The sequence below is a fragment of the Simochromis diagramma genome, unplaced genomic scaffold (genome assembly GCF_900408965.1).
Source record: "Simochromis diagramma unplaced genomic scaffold, fSimDia1.1 OVJJ01000302.1, whole genome shotgun sequence".
In the NCBI taxonomy this organism is placed as follows: Eukaryota; Metazoa; Chordata; class Actinopteri; order Cichliformes; family Cichlidae; genus Simochromis; species Simochromis diagramma.
The window spans coordinates 4,584,031-4,609,355 of record NW_024386792.1 but is presented as its reverse complement, the minus strand read 5'-3'; the positions used below and the strand labels follow the sequence as shown (position 1 = coordinate 4,609,355).

Here is a 25,325-nt window from a genome sequence, read left to right as displayed (position 1 = left end):
TGCGTGCGTGCTCTAAGAAGTGTTCAGCAGACTTATCTGGATTAAATATTGCTGATTTGTTCTTTGATAGAAAACACTTTTATGTGTTCTTCTAGGGTTTTTTTTCTCACGATTACGTGCCTTATTAATATTTTTTTTACTATTTATGACTGCTTTATGAATAACTTCTGAAAATCTGTCAAAGGCATCAAATGCACTTACTGTAACACAAGCCTGCCTTGTTGTGCAAACATGAAAATGAAACAGGAGAGATGTATGCCTTCTGGGTTTGGCTTTGATAAAAGAAAGCAAAACTTTAATCCTTGTTAACTATAGTTGTATAGATTATTGAGTGGAAAATTGTGGAAGTGGGCTCTTAATTGGCATAGCTTTCCATGACTTCACTCCTGTGCTACCATAATTCACTGATAATTCTTATCTATCTCCAGAGTCAGATGATTGTAAATTGCTATTATAGCACAGGCTTAAGGAAAGTCAATTCTTAAACAAAATCATTTAGTGTACTACAAGCACACATTACCACGCGTGGTGATTAAGAACTGAATGAATATCTTCATATCTGAGCATTATTAAAATTGAAGTTTTAGCCATACACTTATGTCAGTACTAAATGCATTTGTTAGTTTAATTAGCCAAATGTTTGAGGGGCACAGATCACTGTGCTGAAATGGGCTGCAATGACAAACAAACTCAATCATTATCTCAGCCTATTATGCAGGCTTTGATAGTGTGGCACAGAATATCAAGTATCCATATTTTAGAAGGCTGGAGCTTCCCCAATGAATGATTTTACCACTCTCACATGTGCTCTTTGTGCTGGTTCTATATTTGCAGTATACCAGAACAGAACACATGTGAGAGTTGCTTTTCGATCAGATTCCTGTGTTATACCAGTGACATTTCAACAAAAATCACACGTTACATCTCAACACTGTCACTTGAAGAAGTGAGAAGTAAATAAAGCTTTCTGTCAGAACATGTATTTCCAGAATAATACACATGTTTAATATAATGACAGCAATTCTCATAAGCATTTAAAATGAGATACTTCCTGCTTTTCTTAAACCTAAAGAATCCAGCAAGGCATTTTTGCACTTTGACGAGCACTCAAAGGAAGCTCGTCTTTTCAACCTGAGAGGTAAATACTCACAAGTCGGCTGCTGCGAGACAGTGGTTTCCTCCAAGGGAAGCTCCCTTTAGCATTCTGTCTCCTGCGGTTTCTGTAATACACAGCGATCTATAGAGCCTTGTATGATAAATACTACACAGCAGCGGACAGCTTAATATCTCTCTTCCTCACAAAACAGTTTAAGCTTCCCGAGAGTCTGCGATTCTCCGTAACAAAAGCAACACACACTCAACATTCATACCTGCTCACACATTCTTCAACTTGTCAATGCTTGCCTCCAAACATGAATCCCTTCGTGATGCTCTAGCTCTAGCGTTTCACTTCTCTCTGCCTCTCTTTCTGCTCCTTCTTACTTCACTGGGTTCCTTTTAGTGTCCAGCCAAACTATCTGCTAACACGTTTCCCAGAAGCAGTGTTTTGGTGCTAAGCCTGCATGTGTTTCTGTACTAAACTGCAAATGCTGATTCCCATGTACAGCTGTTTCACTGGTAAAAGCTCCAGGTTGAAGAAAGAAAAAGAAAGAAACTGCATCATGCCCTTGGTACGCTGGAAGCATACCACCGGTGCTTTCCCCCCCACGCTCTCGGCTTTGCTTCATAAACTTTAATAGCTAACCCCACTGCAGACTAGGTGATAAAAATCAAGGCTCCCTTCACTCACAGTCTGTAAACATGACTTGGTAGCAGGTCTACAGACTGTACTGCCTCATCCAAATCCCCATCCTTGGACTTACATTGAAATTACAGCACATCACGCCAGTCTCTTTTTGATCGGGTTACTTTTTAATACACTGCTTTTGGCTCTGTGAGCAGAGGCAGATCCATGTGATCAAACGGTTACAGCATGCAAACGTTAAATATCAGCTGCTTATTGCAAAGCTCTTATCTGCTAAAGCTGGTGGGTAAGAACTTCCTCTATTCTGACTCTGCAGTTCAAGCTGAGGCCCACAAATATAGCACAAAAAAATTTGCTTTGCAAGGTTCAGAAGGGACACGCTGTTATCTTTTTATCACACCCAAAACATCTTGCGATGCTACATATCACACTTGTCACTTTGCTGTCATCTTGGTGGAGGCATTAGTATGAAGCTTTCAGTACTCAATATCAAGAAAGCAGACAAACAATGACTGAATGCAGCCTATAATTTTGTGCACAATCCAGCATCCGGTTCCTTGCACTAATTTCGTTAGATCCCCGTGGTTAGAACACAGGGAATATCCTGCTTGCAATTTCTTGCCCTTACGTAACAGCAAGAAGCTGCTAGCTCACCCCGAGGCTACAGGCTGTGCCGGGTTCTCTCTCACATTGGCTTGCTTTTCTTTCTTTTTTTTCTTGCACAATCACTCACATGCTCAGACACACAATAATGGTGCTATAATATGCTAGCTCATGCCTGAAGTGGTTGATAGCTCACTTCTTTAGAGAGCAGAGCTATAGTGGCTGTGAAAGTAAACAGCTCGGATCAAACCAACTCTTAGCTCCCTTTGAAGAGTGGGAGACAATTACAGAGATCAATGGTGCAGCCCAGAGGTGGTTAACAGCCTAGACAGGCAGAAAGACAGAGATTGATGCCTCATAAGATCTAGAGAGTCTACTCCTCAATGACTTCACTATGCAGCCGAATCCGGGGCTCAGCGCATCCTCACTGTACATACATGTTTGAATAGTGAGGCTTACCCCGAGGCTACAGCATGCACTCTGTACCTGGGAGCGTTCATCCCTTAGCGAGTGTGATTCAAGCACAACTCAATGGATTAAACCGAAATGTGTTGCTTGTTGGAGCAGCTGTGTGGGTGGAAGGTTTTGTGTGCAAAACTTTTTAGAATAGACTGGTGGATTTCATATTAGTCTCCACGTTCACGGGATGCACGCAAAAATGATTATTTTCCCTCGTAAGCATGGAGCTGTGATTCTGAGTAAAATGCAGCTGAAATGTATAAATTAAAAGGTTTATTTATTCAAATTATTAATCATTAAGGAAAATATGTTTGACTGTAAACCAAAGAAGTAAATTTCCTTTGACCAGATACCACTAAATGTAACATTTTACATTGTACAAAGTTACACAGAGAACTCACATGCAATCAAATGACTCAAAGTGTTTAGCAAAGCGTGTGATGTGCAGTATGCACCAATGTGCGGCTGTGCACGCAAGTGTGAAAGTTGCATATCGCACCTAAAAAACTTTGACTGTAATGACTGTATTTCACACTGAATTTAAAGCACCCATTGACATGGTAACAACAGGCTCAAACAAAAAAACCAAAAACTTGCACTAACAAGTGTCAAGTGTCTGTTTGCGTGTCTCAGCGAGGGGGTGAAAGAGGGGATCCGCTCTAGCTGAGTAGGAGTTTCAGAAGAAGCTTTCCCGGCGCTTCTTTTCCGGTGGGATAACGTAAAAATGAGTCGACACGCAAGCCACAGATGACTCGCTCCACCTTGCCTTAGTAAACAACGAGCTGCAGAAAAAGAGTGGGAGAAGTGCCGCTAGCTATTTTTGTTTCTCAGCACACCAAAGTCACATTAGTTGCCTAAATGACATATTTGCCAGCTGATGTGGAACAATACCACAAAAAACAAAAAAAGCCTTTTGAACTAAATATGTGAAGGCAAAATTTGTCCATGGTGGCTCTGAGATGAATAGATTCAGAAAGTGCTTTTATTGTTGTGCACACTCATGAATAGCGCATTAAGTTCTTTAAAAAGAAAAAAGAGAGAGAGAGTGAGAGAGGAAGGGAGCGATAAGATCAAAACAAATATGTTTGTATTTCCTGGGGAGGGGGGGAAAAAGCTTTTTTAATGTCTTCCCACCCTCTTTTGGTGTGCGGCGGGGAAGCAGCGGCGGCTTATTTCTGATTATCATATAATTCCATCGGTGCAAACGGAGCAAAACAGCAAAGCGAGGACAAGAGCCGCCCTGCCCCGCACTCATTTACTCTTCAGTCCTCTTGGGTGAGGGAAGGTGGAGAAAAGCAAAATGCCATCAACAAATTTTAAAGGCAAGCTGCTGTATGAGAAACTGTATACTTTACACACCGCAGTGCTTGAACTGCTGGGGAAACTTATGAACTGCTGGGGAAACTTATGAACTGCTGCCGTAAAACGCTGCAGCATCACAGAATCCATCTCAATTGAGCTTGGTTTTAATTGCACCCACCCAGCATGAGTACACAGTATGTTGACACCCACACACGAGATTACAAAGACTGCTTGGCCAGAGGCTTACTCACGCAGTGTACACAACTCTGGCCTGGCTGGCAAGCTCATCAGTGGCTCAGTTAGCCGTGGAAAATAGCAGCCTTTACACACACACAGACACACACGCACATACTCGCACACACAGGCTACAAGCATCAGCACTTTCCACCAGTGTCTCTCTTAAAGGAAACCATTACGCTGCAGGAACCCACGGGAAGGCAGGCAGGAGGGGATTTTCTCGAGAGAAAAAAAGAAGCTAAATTACAATAAGCTACTTTTCTTGGAGAAGAAGAAGAAGAAGAAAAAAATACAGCCAGCCAAGCATCTAATTCACCTGTGACCCAGTAATTTATTTGGCTGATAATCTGCTATTGCAGGTGACACTAACAATCACCAATAAAATGAGTAGAAAGAGGATACGGTGTGGGGTGGGGGTGGGGGCGGGTTTACAAGGCATGGGCTGATTGTGAGGGAGATATTTGATTAAATTCTCAAATGAATAATGCATTATGAAATTGATCCAGACAAATCCCACCTTGAGGAGATTGGAGTAGGATTATTCGGGGGAAGGTTTGGGAGAGGTTATGACAACGAGGAGGTTTCGTGGAAGGGTGCATTTCAGAATCAAGTGATTATTTTGGGCTTGATAAGGCAATTTGTCACAGCCCATTTATCCAAATTCCACCCGCGTGCAGGAAGGATGTACTATGAGGCGCATATATAGTAGTAATATTGTATATAGCACATGTCCACATTATCTCAACATCTGAAAGAGTTAAGAGAGTTATGGGTAAACAGTTTATTTCCACCTTCCTTATTTATTTTATACAGCTGCTTTCATTCTAAAACAAATTTACGTGAAGCCTATTCCCCGGAAACTAGAAAATGGCAGGTTGTGTGAATATGATCTATATATAAGTTATGTACCTTTTTCAGTTTTTATGCTGAGAGCTAAATCAGAAGTACATAGAGAATGGAGAAGGAAGGTGATTTAAGTGAGTTTGAATGTGGCATGGTTGTTGGTGCCAGATGGACTAGTCTGAGTACTTCACAAACTGCTAATTTAGCGGGATTTTCCCACACTTTCCCATCTCTAGGTTTTGCAGAGAACTGTCTGAAAAAGAGAAAATATCCAGGGAGGGGCAGTTCTCAAAAATGCCTTGCTGACGTCAGAGGAGAATGGCCCGATGGTTTCGAGTCGAGAGGAAGCTCAAATAATCACTCATTGCAAGCAAAGTATGCAGAAGAACATCTTAGACCACACCAGGTGGCACTCCTTACAGCTAAGAACAGCAAAATGAGGTTAAAATTCACCAAAATTGGTCAAGATTCATCCTGCCTTGTATCAACAGTTGTCCATCTCTTTATCACTACAATCTCAAACCATGTCAAACTAGCTTCCTGAACACAACAATGAATTCACTGTATTCAAATGGTCTCCAGTCAGCAGATCTTAATCCAGGAGCTATGCATCATGGATATGCAGCTGACAAATGCAGCAACTGTGTGATGCTGTCATTTCAATAAGGACCAAAATGTTTAAAGGACCTTGTTGAATCTATGCTACAGAAAACTAAAGCAGTTCTGAAAGTCCAATACAGTACTAGTTGGACCTTCCTACCTAATAAAGTACTTAGTGGCAGTATAGGCATATACATTATGTGCAAATTTAAAAACATTTTTAAATGTCAAGTACTGTAAGTAGTTTACCAGGTTCACGAAAAGTACAGTAAAGTTCTAAACTTAAACCAGTGTTTGATGTGACCGCAATTTCTCTGCTAAACAGCATAAATTCTCCTGGGTGTGCTTCTTAAGGTGGACTGCTTGAACGGTTGAACGTTCCAGAGTTATTCTTTAGGTTTAGGCTGTCTCACTTGTGTCTGTCTCTTAAAGTAATTCCATGACTCCATGATCTTTTAGATTAGGCTTTAGAATTAGGCCACCCCATCTGTTGCAGGACTAATTCTTCTTGTCACTGAAGATAGTACTGTATGACTCTGGCAGCTCAGACACCCTAATGGCACTGTTTAAGGGGGTGTCGGGGGGGGGGGGGGGGGGGGGGGTGTCTTATACATCTAAAATGACTAAAACATTTAAATCTGCTGCATTTGAAGGGCATTAAATACCAATAAATTTTGTCTCCAGTAAGTTTTTACCTTGAAAAGAAGGGGCGTCTCTTTGTGGCAACAGCACCAGACATCTGCTCAGCAGTTTTTAAAAGTAATTAGCTTCCCTGCTTAGATTTAGTTGGTTGCTTTTAATGAGCGTGCACTATTCCAACAACAGTTTTCACGAATGACTGCATGCACCCCAACAATAAAACCCAGAGTACACTTAATTTCCAACAATTGTAAATATTCATTGGCATGCTCAGTCACTTTATTGAAGTGTACATCAACACAGTGGGGGGAACGATGTGGGAAAACAAAGTAATTATGTCGTGCCTTTCTAAATATAGTAAGCTAAACAGGAGCTTGAAGTATTGTGAGACAATAAAAATGATATGATCAGTGTGAGAAGGCGCTTCAGAGGCTCAGGCTTTGGAAAGAGCTTCAAACGTTTTTTAACACTTCTCTCCGCTGTGACAGGTTTTGCTATACACAGCATGTCTGTAGAGCTTTGCAGATGTCATGTGAGACATGTGTAGCATTAACCTAACATGGCAGAGCGAGTACTCTGATGTCAATAAAAATGACTTGGTCTTTTAACTTTAAGAGTTTTTTCTTCTTTTTTTTTTTAGGATCAGGGACGATTTATCCCTCACTGTTGGCAATCGTAAAGCTGCTATGCTTTTACATACGGTGGCCCTGAGAGGCCAAACGGACTGCAACTTTAGAAAACACTTGCAAAAAGAAAAATGCTGCAAAAAGAAAAACGCTGCACTGCAACTTCAAGAAAAATGCTGTAAAAAGAAAAAGGCTGCAAAAAGAAAAACACTGCACTGCAACTTCAAGAAAAATGCTGCACTGCAACTTCAAGAAAAACGCTGCAAAAAGAAAGATGCTGCAAAAAGAAAGATGCTGCAAAAAGAAAAACGCTGCAAAAAGAAAAACGCTGCACTGTAACTTCAGAAAACACCTGCAAAAACAAAAACGCTGCAAAAAGAAAACACCTGCAAAAAGAAAACACCTGCAAAAATAAAAACGCAAAAAGCACACAAAACACAACGGAAATAGGAGTTTTGTATAATTTATGGAGCATCCCCATAAGCAAGGCTCGTCTTGTCCCCGTCAAACAGGAGAATTAGTTTCCATGCAACTGGCCAGTAATAAAGACTCAACGGTTAAAATAAGTATTCAACAAATCACCAATTTTCTAAGTAAATATATTTTTAAAGGTGCAATTGACATTAAATGCTCACCATATGTAATTAACAACCCATCCAATCCATACATGTGAAGAAATGAAATCATAGATGTCCATAAATTAAGTTATGTGTAATAATGAAGAATGACACAGGGAAGTATTGCACACAACAGAAAGGGAGGTGCAACAAGGTGTAGAAAGTCATGACAGCACCTGAAATCTATCAGTAATTAGAAAGCAACCCTGCCACTTTCTTTATTTATGGGTCGTGTCCAAATTCATGGGCTGCATCCTCCTGAGGACGCATTTGTAGGCCGATTACGTCACAGCAACGCGACGAAGGCTGTCCAAATTCGTAGACTCCTCCGAATGCAGCTGACAAATGCGTCCTTCTTTTCCCCGAATTTGAAGGATGGGTCGAATGTGTCCTTCGTGGCCCACCATATCCCAGAATTCATAGCGCGGTCCAGCCAAACTCCAGTTTCTGGAAATGGCGGCCACTACTAAGTTTTAAAATTACTCTTATTAATCTCTCTGGGTCACAAAATAAACTTTTAACATATTTTCAGGCGAGAATGTGGGTTTTTAAACTTCAAATATCTGCTCAGTTTATCAAGATATCGCATATTTGCAAAAGTGCTTCGACGTTTATGGAGACATCTGTTATCCACCAGCTCAATAGCTAGCCGAGAGCTCGAGGGTCACTAGAGCTGCCGAGAACGGCACAACTCCCGGCACATCATTTTCAGATCACCGCGGACTTTTGCTACTCAGGTTGAACGTAATATATAAGTCACTTAGATAACCTAAAAATGTTATTGTCTGTCTTTTTTCAGTGTTTTATTTGTTCGTGTGTAAATCGGTTTGGCTGAGATTAAAGTTATTAGATTCGATTAGATAAAATAAAACTTTAATAATCCCCTGGGTGGGTTCCTCCTTCGTTTTCACACAGCTGAATAAACGTCAAACAGAAAACTGATTAAACAGAAGTGTGAGATGGTTGAGAATTTACGCCAGTGTCCTGTTATATTTTAGATAGCAAGGAGCAGATGGCCGAGTTTATTAAACTCCACCGAGACAGCGGTGATGCTAATCAGAAGGCTAGACCCTCCAATTTCTCAGCTGTTTACTTCCGGCCTACCCGACCTTCTGAGGACCTGGCCCAAGTAGACCGCGAAGGCCGGGTCCTGAGGAGGATGAAGCCCATGAATTTGGACACCACCAAAGACCTTTACAACCTTATTGTTGTAAAACATTCTGATGTCATTGGTTGCAGAAGAATTTCTAAACTACTGAAACTTCCTATGAGCACAGTTGGGGCAATAATCTGGATTTGGAAAGAATACAATTTCAAAATAAAGTGACCATAACCTGATACTCCACGGAAGATTTTAGACAGAGGAATGAAAAGACTTGTCACAGGAGTTGACCAAGAGCCAAGGACCACTTCTGTGGGGAGCTACAAAAAGGCCTGGAATCAGTAGGTACAATTGTTTCAAAGAAGACAATAAGTATGTAGTTTATTTAAACAGGAGGCATCTTTTAGCCATCATCACCAACAAAGGCTTACTTAGTAAAAATGTGCAATACTTTTTCCCCCGTGTTATTTCACATAATTTATGGACATTTATAGTTTGATTTCTTTGCATGTGTGGATTGGATGGGTTGTTAGTGACATCTGGTGAGAATTCCGTATCAACAGAACCTTTAGAAATATATTTACTTTAAAATTGGTGATGTGTTCAATACTTATTTTACTCGCTTTAAACAGATCCTCCCATTTACTCGAATTCAGCTTAATTACTTAATCCTAAAGCGTTTCAATTTCTGAGTAATTTCAATGTAAAAGCTTTACTGATTGTCACATAGTATAAGGGAAGTCTGGTTTCTCTCTTCTTCTTTTTTTATTTCCTTTTTGCTTGTAATGGAGTATGAAAAGTAGAGAACTGATGGAAGTAACTGGAACAGTGCTGAAAACTAAATCAAAAGATCAGCAATCAAGTGTATAATAAGTCAGGCTGTCAGTGCACCAAAACTTTAACTTAAAGTCAGTGAAATAAAGGAGAATTTATGAAAGAGGATTTCTGAAGACACAGTGATGCCTGATGGGTGTCGGGCGGATTAAAAACAGCACTTCCCAGGGTTGAGAGGCAACTGAAATTCCACAGAAGTATAAATGCGCCATTTATTAAAAGCACTCTTTCTAGCCTTTCTGGGTAGTATGTGAAATTAAACATACATAAATGAGCATAATTCATGACCAGTTGGAATGGGCAGAATATAAGACTAAAGTGAAACATCTGTATATCACATTGCCTTCCCTGGCAAAAGAAAGGGTGTTACTACACATCAGAGATCTATGCTAAAAGCTGAGACTATCTCATACACGGCCACGAGCCATGTACGATCTTCTGATCTTTTTTTTTTCTAGTTGGTGTGTAGGTAAGGTTAACTTCCCTGTCTACCAAGGCTGATAATCCCAGTGGACAAAGACACTAAGATGCAAACCCCAATCAGAGCTTTGGGGGATGTCAGGGGGGATTTGTAGATATGCTTCTCCTATCATCCCTGGCTATCATAAAAGCACAAAAAACATATCAAAAACTGTTATTTACATCAGACTTACAGCCAATCTAGGATAAGATATACATTTGCTACAAAAGCAATGTAAAAAGGACATCAGCTGAATCCCTAATGTAGAGTCATTTGCCTTTTGTAGCTTTTCCAATTACTGTCTAATCAACATTAATTATACCACCTAATACTGAGTTGGCAGTGGTTTTAGTCTTCTAACTAAAATCAGTTAAATTTGGACCAATGTGACGGTGTCCTCGTGCTTTTTCCTCTTATTTGATAGAAATCTGCCAATTTCAAATATACATTCAATCTGGGCTACTGAAGACTAGACAGAATTTACTTTTATGCACAATTTAATTAACAAGTTTAACCTGAAGCTATCTTTGACTCACTTTGTTTGTATGATTACTGTAAAGCCCCTTCTACACTCAACAGAACATGACACAAGTTACCTAATGTAGAGATATTGCTTCACCAGATCTACTTAGATGGAATTTCAGCTTTTTATTTTTCAGTCATCTGAAGATAGACATGCTCCTATCAATAGAGCTTTCTATCCAGACATTAACGCTGCCTGGGTAGAAAGCCATATGACTCATGCTTAGGTCATGCTAAACACCTGCAATTGTGTCCTTGAGCATATTTTTCTTCTTCAAGTGTGTTTTAGTGCTTTTTACTTGTATAACTGTAGTGACAGCGAATTATGATATGTATGCTTTACTATTATACCTCATAGGTAGGCAGAGATAATGCACCGAAGCTGCTGCAGCTCCTCTACTGGCATGCTAATCACACTACACCTGCAGACAATTCCAAGGAAGGTCTGTTCTTTGAGCCTGGGAGCATAAATCTGCAAGAGATTTAAAGAGCAGCATTTCCTCCTTCTCTTGTTTTCATCACTGTGGTGCTCTTGCAAAACTCTCTTAATGCCAACTGAAACTTAGTGGTGAATGGGATAATAACATTAGAAAACACTGCTATGCAGACGATACCTTGTTATATTAAATGTATTAAATCATATAAAGCAAATTAATCAGGTAAACTACAGACATAACATGTAATTTTCTACTTCAAAATTCAGATAAAAGTCTGATTAAAAGCACCAGCACATGTAAAGTCAGTCTATTAAAATCACATCAAGTACAACAAACCCAAAGTCTAAAATCTTCAAAAATGTTTGTAAATAACTACAGGTAATGATCCTAAACTGGTCTCAGCTGTCAGTTTTTTTTAGGTACTTTCTAAAAAAAACTAGGATATTATATAAATACAGTCAATTTATCATGTTTGTACTTTGCAGGCTTCAGGTTAGAAAATGGAAAATTAAAAGCACAGAATTGCCTTTAGTGATACGGTCAATAAACAACGGTAAAATGAAAAGTAAATACATCCATCTTGTAGAAGTAAGAATTCAAACATCAGTATTACAAGTAGGGCTGCCACGATTAGTCGACTAGTCACGATTACGTCGACTATCAAAATTGGCGACGACTGATTTAATAGTCGACACGTCGTTTGAAGCTTTGTAAGATCCCAAAAGACACAGGAATAAGTAGTAGTATTTAAGAGTGTAATAACGGACTGAAACAGAAGATAGCAGCACTGCATGTACAAGGATGCCCGCTGCCGTTAAACCCCGAAGAAGAAGAAGCTGTGTCCCAGAATTCATAGCGCAGCCCAGCTCAGTTTCCAACAATGGCGGCAGCTAGTTAGTTTTAATATTACTCTTATTATTCTTTCTGGGTCACAAAATAAACGTTGAACATATTTTCAGGCGAGAATGTAGCTGTGTAAACCTCAAATATCTGCTCAGTTTATCAAGACACCACATATTTTCAAAAGCGCTCCGACGTTTTCAGATACGTCTGTTGCCCACCAGCTCGATAGTGAGCCGGGGTTCAAGGCTCACTAGAGCCTGTGAGACTCCGGGCAAATCGTTTTCAAACCCACCGCCATTTTTCGCTATCCAGGTTAAACATGATATATAAGTCACTTAGATAACTTAAAAATTATATTGTTTGGCTTTTTTTTTATTGTCTTATTTGTTCCTGAGTAAATCAGTTTGGCTGAGATTAAAGTTATAGTTTTTACACAGCTGAATAAACGTTAAGCAGACAACTGATTATCAGAAGTGTGAGATGCTGGAGAATATACTCCGGTGTCCCATTATATTTTAGATAGCAAGGAGCAGACGGCTGAGTTTATTAAACGCCACCAAACAATCGTCAAATTTCATTAAAATTTAATAAACTATCATCTTGTCTTGATTTTTAGTTAGCACATACTTGAACCACTTAAAGCTGTAAGCTAATGATAGTTATATAAGAGCAGATGCATGCTGGTGCAATAAGCTGTACGTTTTACGTCCAATGGATGCATGATCTGATTAGTTGACTAATCGCAAAAATAATCGGTGACTAGTCGACTATCAAAATAATCGTTTGTGGCAGCCCTAATTACAAGAAATAATATCATTGCTAGTATAATAATATTACTCTAAAAATACAAAGTCAGTGAGATAATCTTACAGAAAAAAGAATCATGTGAGAAAAGAAAGTTTTCATGGGACTCTATACAGTCCTGTGCTGCTACCATAGGAATTAGTAAGTAGCAGCCAGTTGCTGCTAATCAAACAAACTTGATTGATTGATCATCAATAAGCATGAGCACATCTATAAAAGCAGAGGTTTGAGCAGTTTGCTGCTCTGAAGCATTCAGGTGAATGTTAATATAAAACCACAATCTTCCCAAGAGTGGACGGCCCAGCAAATACACCCCAAGGTCAGACTGTGCAATGCTTAGAGAAATTGCACAAAACTAAAAAGCTAAATGTAAGACTCTACAGGCATATTAAGGCATATTAAATCCCCATGACAGTATGGATTATTTGGAAGAGTTGCCAAAAGAAAGTCTCTTTTTTCTGTAAAGAACATGACAGCAAAGGTTAGATTTGTAAAATTGTATCTGAGATTTCTAGAGCAATGTCCTTTGGACACAAAAGACCATGTTAGATAATTTCTTTGCAATGCCTCTAAGCAAAAACAAAAAAAAAAAGCCAGAGTGCTAGCATTTTAGTAAGCAAGCGCACATTTCTGGCATTTTATATTCTTTACATTGGCTCATAATAGGTTTTAGGATTTCATTTTAAAATTCTCATATGTAAAATTTTATTTTATTTGCATAAAGACCACTAGTCTGGACTATTTAGCACCTCGTGTGTGAAGCACGGTGGTGGAGGGGTGATGACTTAGGCCACAAGACTTGCATAAGCTAATGCCCACAAACCTCAATGAACTGATTCCTTCACGATAAAGACCGATAAAGTCATACAGAAAACATACTGCAGTTATTGCTGATAAAAATAACTCTACAAGCTAATGAAACATGGTGTGAATTTAGTTTTTCAGAGAACTGCACACAGTTCTGTGAAATTTTCTTTTCCACTTTTCTGCAGAAAAAAAGGGAACATACCTAATTTAATTGAATAAGGGAGGCAAAACAGTTGTTTTATTATAGCTGTGACATTTTAATATTCTGCACTAGCACAGCACTAATTAGACATTTGCATGACATTCATTCATTACAGAACTTAGACCTCGTGATAAAATTTGGTAGCAGGCAGTAGCTTCACGTTTTGTGCACAGCAAGACTCCCAGCAAACAAGTCAGGAAGAAAGCAAGAGCTCTGTAGTTTAACTAATTTTAGTATGGCAGACTTGAACAGCAGTACTTTTCTGCACTTGTGACATTGTGTGACATTGCCACAATGATGGTGAGGGAAGCAAAGTGGCCATCAGACAAGAGACAGTCCTTATCTGAGGACTGTTACTCTCGTAGGTTATCACTGCTGAGCTGTCCACCCAATCACTACCAAGACCTTTCTTGGATATCTCTGAGATTGGTTCTTGTAAAAGCATGTGTGTGTGCACACGCGTGTGTGTCCCCTCTAGCTCTCTCACTCTTTCTGCAGTTTCCCTGTCTACTTCCACCCCATCCCCCCCTTCTGGCAGTAAACACTTGCACTTACAGAAAATTCCCACCACATTGACACTCATCCAGCTAAAGCAAGTGGTGGTGCCAAAAATATGTCAAGTCGCCGTCTTTTACACATCATGATTATTGACAGGGCAGGATTAACTGTGGCTGGGATTCTCCATACTTCAGCAGTTCATAATTGGAGTGACAATTCACCATGGAACAGTAGCTGTTCAAACTGCCTCCTGAGATGTGGTTAATATCTGCCAGTCAAACATTCCTCAAATCAGGTATACAGGAGAATAACACAATCTGCAAGGATCACTACACTGAAAAACAATATGGCATGGAGTCAATGAAAACACACATTTGTAATGGCATTTTTTTTTGTCAAATTTGGTATCCTTAGAGTTTACCAAAGACTCAAAAACATTTATTGCAGGCTTAGCAGTATCCCACAAGGGCTTGTCTGAAAACTGTGGAGAGCTGGGAAAACACACAGTGGAAATATGTCTGCTCAGGGCAAATAACAGAGTTTTATGTTTAGCGGATAATTCAACCCAACTTAACAACTTGAAATGAGGAATATCAATCTTGCAAAGTCATATCGACCATGAAATAACTAGTGTACCGTGTGTGGTCATCACTCCAATAGGTAAAGTTCTCAGAAAAAACTTTGAGAACGCTGTGACCTGTACCTTTTATAGCTACATAATTTATATATATTCCTGTACGTCTATAGGCACAAAGAGGATCAAATGTTTGCCTGTTCAAAATATAACAAACTCAACAAAAATGCCAACAAAGTCACAAATTTTTTCATGTGACTGCAATAAAACAATAATAAACACTTTACAACTTTTGATGCCAGCTGCTGCAGTTATGGTTTAAGAAATAAAAATAAGTGGTATCACCTCCAAATGCTGGCAGATACACTATAACTCCTTACTTTGTATAGTTAAGCAGAGTCTGCTCTCTTGGATTAGGGACAAAAACAGATTTTATGTAGTCAACCACAGTGGATTTTTAATTAGATAAGATGTTTTTGAGGTGCAGACTTCCATCTTTACAAAAGAAATTGTATTAGCTGTTTAGGAATTTACACCTCTGAAAATGGGGGACTAATTATTTGGACAAACAAGGATAATTTTAAATATAAGCATTTTTTCATAACTGGATGAAAATCCTTTGCAGTCAATGGATGCACTGTGGAGGCTACCTTCTTCCCTCCATGGTCCAGTTCTGAAGCTGAGCGTTGGTGCTTTGGTGGTGTCAACATGTGCACACTCACTGGTCTGTATGTATGCAACAACGTCATGCCGTGTATGATGACAGAGCTTTATTTTTCTGCAATCAAGTACAGTAACTATCACATCGCCTTGGCCCCTCATGGCCGTGTTGTTCACACTCTTCCTTCCTTGGACCACTTTTGATAGCATCCCACGCAACTGGAACACCCCCAAACTAGTTTGTGGGTTCTCTCTGCACACCTCTGTTCTTGCTCCCTAATATATCCCACTAACAGACGCCATGATGACAACCCTTCATCTGTCAGTGGTCATAGTGTAGTCTCTCTCTCTCTATATATATATATAAAAACCCTATATGAAAAGGTTTAAGGCAGTATGATTTTTATTCTTGAATTGAGATAACTATCTAGTATAATCACAAGAGTACTAGCAGCTTCTAGTATGAAAAAAAGACATGTTTAAGGGTTTGAACTCTGTCATTTTTAAATTGTGCAGAACGTGAACCGAGACTCCTCTAATTTGATTTCAGCAACAACACATTTCACAAAACATTTTGAAGGTGTTTCCCCCCTCAGGGAAATGTTGGGAAATCACTGGGACTTTGGGACTCCTCTCATATAACCTCTATCCACTTTCCTTAGTAAGAATGAGAGAGAGAGAGAGAGAGAGTGTGTGTGAGTGTGTGTGTGTGTGTGTGTGTGTGTGTGTGTGTGTGTGTGTGTGTGTGTGTGTGTGTGTGTGTGTGTGTGTGCGGTAAACGGACCCGCAGTCTGAGATAAAGCTGTGATTGGTTCTTTCTCCATCGGCCTCCAAATCAAACATCTTGCTCTATACTTTAAGTGCATATGGTGTGAGTGTGCATGTGAGTGTTCATCTGGCTCTTTCTGGCGGCCAGAGAAAGAAATGGGAATTATAGCAGCACAGTAAAAAAAAAAAAACCCTCTCCTTGTGTTTTATTGGATTGAATACATTTTATGGCTGCTTTATGGAAATGACCAGGCATGCTCCATTTCCTGTTTTACTCAAATGAAGCCTTTGTTTGTCGCACCATGGTTCACATCACAAAAACCGATCAAAATTCCTCACCATGGTCAGTTACAGGAATGCAAACTGAAAACATGCATTACACATCCATTCCAGACTGCAGAGAGCAAAGGCAGGATAAATGAGGCTGTGATTAGACAGAAGAGCTCTTCCAGACGCAGCTGTCCTATCCTTTTATAGCACAAGAACACTTGGTAATAGGTTTGCACTGACAGCAAACACAGGTTTGTCATTAGCAGTCTGTCTTTGAGCCTCTTCACCGAGGTAAGTGAGCACAAATGCGATGCACCCAATACACACAAATAATCTCATTTACTTCATTCATATTCTTTGAACTTTCTTCATCCTGCTTCTCTCAGATGAGCCTTGCTCAGGTTTTTATTGAACTTTGAAAATGGTACTGAGCTTTAACCCAAGAGCCCAAAACTCTTCATCTGACCACATCTTTCATTTCAATCTCCATCACCAGTGAAACCTGCATATATAGTATCGTGCAAAAGTCATTAATCACCCCTCATGTGTTTATCTTTATTTTTCTATGAAAACAGGTAATACAAAATACAACATTTAAGGCAAAAACAACACCTTTGTTCTTTAACACAGCCTGAACGGGCAACTTTTCTGCTAATTTCTCTAAGCAGTCTCCAGGAACAGCTCAGCTGGCCTCTTGTAGATCATTCAAAGCTCTTCTTTGGGTGTGGGCTGCCTTTTGATCTGTTTTTTACTAAGGTGATCTCACACCGCTTCAATAATGTTGAGGTCTGGGCTCTGGGGAGGTCAATCCATGTACGAGTGTCATTCTATCCATGTGTGCTTTTAACACATTGTAGTGAATTTTTATTTGCAGTACCTTTGGGATCATTGCTTAAAAATGAAGCTGTTGCCAATCAGATGCTATAATTTTTAATTCCATCAATTCTGACAAGAAACCCAACACCTTTGGCTGAAAAGCCTCAAACATGACAGAGCCTCCACTGTGTTTTACAGATGTCTCCAGACACATACTGAGATTGATTTGAACCAAACATTGGTTTCAAATTTGGATTCATCACTTCATAACACCTGTTGTCAGTGTTATACCACGGAGTACGGAATACCATTTTACACCTCAAAATGTGTTATCTTTGGGATGTTTTTTTTATATTTTGATTCAACTCAAAGATCAAAATGAGTTAAACTGGTTCTTTGCTATTTGTCCATTATGTGTAGACAAAACACTGGTTCATCTGTTGAGTGAGTGTACTTTTTTATGCTTAAATGAAAATGGTCAGGGATAAGGACCGTACCTTCAAAATCCCTGGATAACTATTGCTCAAGATCCCTTTAAAAGAATTACAAGAAAGAGTCAGGCTCAGGTTATTTTATTTGCATCCGCAGCATTGACTAATCCATCCTACACGGACCTGTTCAATACAGAGAGAAGCATAATACAAAATACTAGGTAAGTGAATAATCATAGAGAATTCACACAGCATTATGTAGGATAGCAAAACTATCCTTTGTTTATCTGAGTCATGGTGGCTGGAATAAAGCTTTTGCTTTCATACTTTTTTAAAAAACGATGTTGTTCTGCACTTTGGGATCAAAAACCTGAAGCCAGAAAATCTCACTCCTTGGAAGCAAAATATAAAGGAATAAGTGGTGAATCAAGACCTTTGCACACTACTGTAAATATGCTTGAAACTAAGCAGGAAGAAAATAAATACTCTGCTGCTCTGTATTCAGAATGCAATTATCATTTTGTGCCTTGTACCATGACAGCAGTGGTGTTTTTTTCTTATCTCTCATTTAAACAACATAAAAGAAAAGAAACAACACGGTAGTACTATTCATAATATGTTTAATATTTAGCTGAGCAAATAATAAAATCACTTTCAGTGGAGTTGTCCTTGTAAAGCACAACTTTGTTTTCCAATCACAAAGCATATTTCTTCATTCAGTGATGAGAATGTAAGATGAAAGGGAGAATTTATTCCACCTGGGAGCCATTCAAAGCGAAGTTGCACTCAAGACGTCAGTGACAAAGAAAGGCTAGCCTGTCATTCTTTGACAACTAGGCTCAAGGGTGGGATCATTTACGCCTGGGTGATATCAGATCCGCTTTTACTCCATCTCACACCTCCACTCCCTCACTTATCATTTTCTCATCCCTGTGTGCATTCTCAAATATTCATGACCACGAAGCCAGTGTCATCTTACAATATCTAAATGAGAAGCCCAAGGCGCAGGTAAAACCATCCTACTATGAAATTCTTAGGTCTTCTACGAATGTTAAAGCAGTCATCTATAAACCTCGCTCCATCAGTTTCCTTCCCCCATCTTCACCATTTCCACCCTCCTTTATTTCCACTTCAAAACTCTTATGGTGGGTACGGTAATAGGTGACATGCCATATAACACAAAACTGCAGATGTGCTACATTTCTGCTGCATCTATTCTGTTTTTTGGGGGGGTTTGTGTTCCACTGCAGTGAATCAGCTGGTGGCACAACATCTGCTATCAAAGCTGAAAGTGATACGTGAAACTTTTGACAGCCGATTTGTAAAACACACACACACAAACACAGCAAATTGCCCCAGTGCTCGCTCTCGCAAAGGGGGGGAAAAAAAAAAGCAACATTAAATGACCGAGCCTTGACTGAGCGATTCTCGATCTGCCACTTAAGCAACTAGGGGCTGACGCATTGTGCCAGCTCATGTTCAGGGTCACGCCTGTGTCAACGAAAGCCTCTCTAATGAGACCCAGACAAGCGCGCTGTGCCCAGCCGAGCGGAGCCGGAAATGTAAGCGCAAGAGCTTTGGTACAAGGGAAAAAAAGAAAAGGAAGATCTATTGCAGGGGCACTATGCAAGGCATTGTTTTAATGGTCACATTTTTTTTTAAAAGCAGTCTGCGTAAGGTATAAGGGCTCTGCTGTGTGTGTGTGTGTTTATTTAGTGGAATGAGTTGAGTGAAGCATATAAAAATATGCTAAATAGGATCTGTCTATAACGCTGTTTTTAAGCATAAAGCTCTAAAAGCAAAGCTTGAGTGAAATGTCGTGTGCTTTATCAGCGATACTTTTGACAGTCTGACAGGAGCTATTGAGAAATATCACTCACAGAGACAGAGTGAAGGACAGACCAGAAGACAGACGCTAAAAATCCCTAAATACTGAAGCACTTAATAAAATCAAATATTTTGTCCACAGCTTGTGCATCAAAGAACCCTTGACTGACACCTACCATGAACAATATCTTTTTTCTCCAAGGCTTTCTTAAAATAATATATAAAGGCAGTAAATATTTTACCAACATCAGTAATGTATCTTAATATAGTAGTCAAAACAATGTTCATCTTTTAAGATATTTCTTAAAACTTCCAATGGTAACACAAGCATAAAAACTACCCACAGGAAGTTTCTGCAACAGGCAAATGGCCCTGCTGACAGATCCACTAGCTAATGCCATTACACAGAAATCCAAGTAAATGGTTTGACACATTTAGGTTAAAGTTAAACCTTCAGTTTAAACTGTTTAAAACTCTTTGATTATTTTATATCACGGGGCAAGAGACAGTAAGATGCAGCAGAGCATGCTTTAACCTTCATATACGGGTCTTTTAGCCTGAAATTTAATGATGCAGAACACACAAAAATTATAATATGCAAACTTTTTATACTGTTGTCCATGTGCTACAATTTCATCTGCACACTGAAGCTGTCCTAGGTTAACTTTGACCTGTTACAATTGATTTCAGACCCATTGAATCAAGCAAACTTGTGCTTTTATAGGAACTTTAAACTGTTAAACTGCACATCTCATGTCTGTGTGTGTGTTTTCAAGTGGCAGCGGTGACACGGGATCTTGACAACATCACAAGAACTGTCTGTGTTTCCCCCAACAGATGCTCAAGTTCCTGCAGAGTGTTGCTTTTTGAAGAACCGTGGAGTAATCCTGAAGCAGTGAAATGGTAAAACAGCGTAGGAGTGATCATATATAGCGCCAAAAGGGAACAGAGGTCGGAGTGTGCCTTGACGCAGACAAGAAATCTGCACCTGCAATGTACTTAAACAAAATTAAACAAATCATAAGTTAATTTCTAGAGAAGTTATAAAGAGCTATTGTGAGCTAATTTAGGCTAACCTAAATGAGAGTTAACTGAGATTAAAATACAGCATAAGAGGGATTATGGGGGGCATAACTTCATAAAAGTACCTGATCTACCATTTCAGTGAGTGTGGGAAACGTGCAAGTCCCACGCGCAAGGTTTCTAACCAATGCTTTGAATCCACATACTAGTTTGCAATAAGCATTTTTTTTTCATTCTTTTGAGGATTGTTTGGCAGTGAGAACAGTGTTTAACGGTTGTAATGGTCATACATGCTTTTGCATTAAATCCTAGAAGTTGCAAAATGTTCTTGCCAATAAATCATTAAATCATTGTTATGTTTTTAACTGTTATGTTTTTATGCCTTAGGTAAAACAGGATATGATATTATATGGTTGTAGAGGTTTTTGCTCCAAAAATGTGTTACCTAAAAAAAACCCTTTCCCTATTCTCTGAACAGAGGAGTAATTATTCATTTATTAATATCAGATAGGCTTTCTATATATTTTTTGGTTTTTGCAAGGAGGGACGTATTGATTTGGGGCTATTCTGAATGCCAGCATGACAGCTACTCTTGTTCCCCTGTCAATATTCTCGCCTCTGTATCGTAGAACATATAGAAAAAAAAGGGAAAACCCCTAGATCTGCAATAGACTGGTGACCTGTCCAATGTTGACTAGGACACCTGGGATAGGCTCCAGCTCCTCTGCACCCTTCATCGGATAAGAAAATAAATGGATGGACAAAGTGCGGTTAAACCCCGCACCTGTTTTCCTGACTGTTCCAGTTAAGGGTCGTGGGGGAGTTAGAGCTTATTGAAGTGAGAACTATCCATTGAAGTATTTTGTGGTTAACTGTCACTGCTTCTGGCACAAGCCAGCTTTCTGTCCAATCAGCATTCACACATTACTCATAGTGTTGGCGCCACAGGGCTGTACTGTTGGTTTTTTTGGAGGACTGCATGCAAGTGCATTTGCATAGCCTCTGCATAGGTTGAATTCCCATAATCCCTCTCTCTGTGTAACCGGACTCCTACGCAAACCAACAGCAACGCAGGATCTTAAATCCTACGTTACAACCATTGAGGGAAAAATTAATTCAATTTTTGTAGGAGAATGCCAGGACAGCACTTCATGACCTGAGAGGTCGGGTTTTACAATGACCCAAAGCTTACAAATAAATCAATACTAAAACGAGTGAAACAAACAATAACTTGTTTTGGAACAGACCGCGTCAGAGTCCTGACCTTAAGCTGACTGAGATGCTTTGGCATGATCTGAAGAAGACTGTTCGATCACAAAAAAATAACAGAAATGTTAATCAGTTGACATTATTTCATGAGATCAAGAACAATCAAAATTCCTCGTCAACGTCCAGTTTCATATGGGGCAGCTGTGGCTCTGGAGGAAGAGTGGGGTCACCCACTAATTGGACAGTTGGTGGTTCAACCTCCAGCTCCTCTAGTCTGTTAGTCAATATGTCCTTAGGCAAAATACTAAACAGATGCATTCACCAGTGTGTGAGAGTGAGTCTGACAGATTAAAAAAGTTCTGTTCGAGTGTGTGTATGAGTGAGCGAAGGTATTTTTAGTGTTAAGTGCTTTGAGTAGTGAATAAGTTAAGAAGAGGTCATTGTTCCTGACGGTACTAAACTCAAGGGTTTACATGGTTTTTCCAGCCTACATTGCTCGTGATGACACAGAGCTTTAATAACACAAAAGTAGAGCTACTAGAGATTTTGTTTATCTATAATTTTGTCTCGGTTGTTGGTTCCAAGGGTTTGGCAACAGGAAGTGGAAGCCACAGGTGGAAAAACACATTTGTTTTTTCACGCCAAGTCAAGTAGCAGATCGTTAAAATAGCTCATTTCAAGTTAGCTACAGGCTGCGTGCATCCACACAGTAAGTGTAGAAGAAAAGTGGGCCCAGTGTGTCTGCGCACCAGAGCAAACACAGCTCCGGTGCGCAGACACACTGGGACTGCATTTGCGCTACTGCTGGCCTTGTGCCAACACAAAATCAGAGGCCTTAATGTAATACATTTGCAAATACTAACCACTAACCACCGCTATACTGAAGTCCTAACTCATCAAAAAAAAGCTCATGAATGTTTCATAGTAAGTTATGCCAAATTAAGATCTTGGCACGCAGGGTTGAGTGGGGTGGCTGATTGAGATCAAACGTCGGCGCACACTGAAAAGCCTGTTATAAAGTCTGTTTTAAACGTCTAAATCAGAGGGCCCGGCCCATTCAGGATTCTATGTCTGGCTCTCTTTTCCATTCCCACTGATGTGCCGATTGGTTTTCCCGTGGGATCAGTGCCATGCACGGATGCTCACTGAAGGCTTCACAACCTTTTCCTTCAAAACTCGAGGGCAAAAAGTTTTGGTCTGAGACCGATTGGAACGATACAGCCGTGATTCAGTCCTGTAAATCAGCACGCAACTCTTTGCACCTCCGAATAAGCAGGATAAATTTAAACATAATGAGATTCTGAAACTGGATTTCTTTTAATGATCATCCCCCTGTATAGTTTAAAGCTCGGTACAGCAAAACCTCCACTCGAGAGATGTGTTCAAAGCCAGTTGTGAGCAGGCTGTCATCGTTACAGCTCCCCGTTTCTCACCCACTGGATTTTTAGCATGCACATATGCGACGCACACACATGCAGAGCAAAAAGTGTTTACTCACTGATTCCTGGGTCTTGTCCTTTGCATCATACACGCTTAGCTTGACTAGCGTCTCTGGGCTAGCAGGATACTCTGAAGGGAAGGTCACCCCCGTCAGAAACAGTGGGTCTTTGTTCGCCTGGCAAGAGAGAGGGACAACACAGGAATATGGTGAGATATAGTTTGCGCTCGTGTGTGTACACACATGTGCGATATCCACATTTGCACTGCAACACAGATGTACGTGAAAAAGCAGGAAGCTGAAGAGGGGGGGAAAAAGGAAGAGGACTTTTTTTTTTTTTTGCTGGGTAAATGAGCCAGCAGCTGAGCTCAGTCTGCCCTCTTCCTCCTCCTGGCATTTCTCTCCATTCCTCTCACCTCTCCTGGGCACAAAAGCAGAAGATAGAGCTCTCCCTAGTGGGTCTACCTGGAGGTGTGGCATAAATACAGTCTGCCAACTGAGGCTGCAGATCAGGAGCAACAAATGTTGACAGGTAAGCTGGTGCAGTGGCAAGCAGACAATAGGATTAAAGCAAACACAGCAGACAGTGTTGGGCTTTCAAACACCAGAAGGCAGCATGGCATTAGCCAATATTTGCTCACAACCTCCCTCAAATCGCAGGACCCAGTCACCACCTTTAACTTCTGTTGTGCTCGTTTGAGACTTTCCTTTCATTTCCACACCTGCTAACAAGGGTTCTGAGCGCTATTTGCTTTAACATCAAAACCTTTCTAGAAACAAGACGCGACGAAACGAGCCAAGCAGCAGACAAGCAGTGTCATGAAATAAGACGAGCCTACGTGCTGGGATCTGCAAGGTATGATTTATTCAACAACATTTTTGAAAAAGGGAAATTGGTGATATTTTCTGACAGCGTCATGGTGATACGCCTTTGCTTCCGTGATGTATCAAAACAAAGGAAATCATTGTTACATACAAAAAACACTGTCCTTAAGGGACCTTTAGGCATATTTTAAACTGTTATAAAAGTTTTGTGTGCAAGACGATCAATAGGATGAGCTTTCAGTGTTTAATTCTCTACATTTTGTGATTGATTCAGCGATCCTTGCCTTGTCCATCCCTGCTCTTTCTTTGTCTTTCTGGAAATTTCTGGGACTCTGAGCTACATGTTACTGGCAGGGGGTAGCTGGCCCCACCAAAATGCTGCGGGTTTATTGTAATATTATAGCTGCCTTGCTTCGCTCCTCTTTGCTCTCTTCTCCTTCCTTCACGCCTATCAGTCGCAGCAGGGGGTGGGCGCCCTCCCTCGCTGAGCCTGGTTCAGCTGGAGGTATCTTCCTCTTAGTATCTTCCTCTTCACTTTTGCCTGTGACAGCTGATAGGGAATGGTTGAATCGTTGTTTTTCTTTGTCCTTTCCTTACAATATGAAATGCCTACTGCTGTGAATTTGTGCCATGAAAATAAAATGAAATTAAACTGCCGATCTGTCTAGGGTGTGCCCTGCCTCCGTCCTATGACAGCTGGGATAGGCTCCGGTCCTTTGTGACCTTAAAGTGGAATAAAACGGTGTCATGGTTCCTGAGTCTCGGACCCAGCGTTTAGAGCTTTTGTTGGCTTGTGGGGATTTATGTTCAGCTGCTTTCTTGTTTATTGTTTACTGTTTATAACGTAATTTCATATTCCCCCAGGCTTTTCAGTCTCTTTATTTATGTCTTTAGTTGGTGATAAGTCTTTTTGTATTTCTGCATCAAGTTCATACGTTTGAATAATTGTCCCTCGTTAGAAGCTTGCTTTCTCTTCTCCTCCTGTGCTGTGAGTCCTACGTCTGGGTCTGAAACCTGACGGATGGATAAGCTGTGGCATCTGCAGTTACCCTCATTTTTATTGATTTTTCTTTTTTTATATCTCCGAGGTTCATCAGCAACTTAACATAGACCATGAATCAGGTGACATTTGTGTAACCTCGCTTTTTCTCTCCTCCTCTGATTTGCTGCTTTGTCAGTGGGTCAAAAGTACTGAATGTCATTTGCAGTGAGGCAGCAGCAATATTAGCATGATATTCAACCTGTGTGTGTGAAATGTATTAATACACCTCTCCTCCATTCTGCAGGCATGTGACACTGAGGTAA

At 40.1% G+C, this 25,325-nt stretch overlaps 1 protein-coding gene across 5 annotated transcripts in view; it reads right to left on the bottom strand.

The window, feature by feature from the left end:
* inpp4b (inositol polyphosphate-4-phosphatase type II B) overlaps nt 1-25,325 on the bottom strand; it is a 179,484-nt gene that overhangs the window by 117,120 nt on the left and 37,039 nt on the right. For 4 of the 5 annotated variants that reach the window (XM_040023896.1, XM_040023897.1, XM_040023898.1 and 1 more), the window contains one exon: nt 23,256-23,372. In XM_040023896.1, the coding sequence (XP_039879830.1) occupies nt 23,256-23,372 (117 nt within the window). Of the gene's footprint in view, nt 1-1,150; nt 3,080-23,255; nt 23,373-25,325 lie in introns of those variants that run through there. The other variant, XM_040023901.1, reaches the window with a different exon arrangement.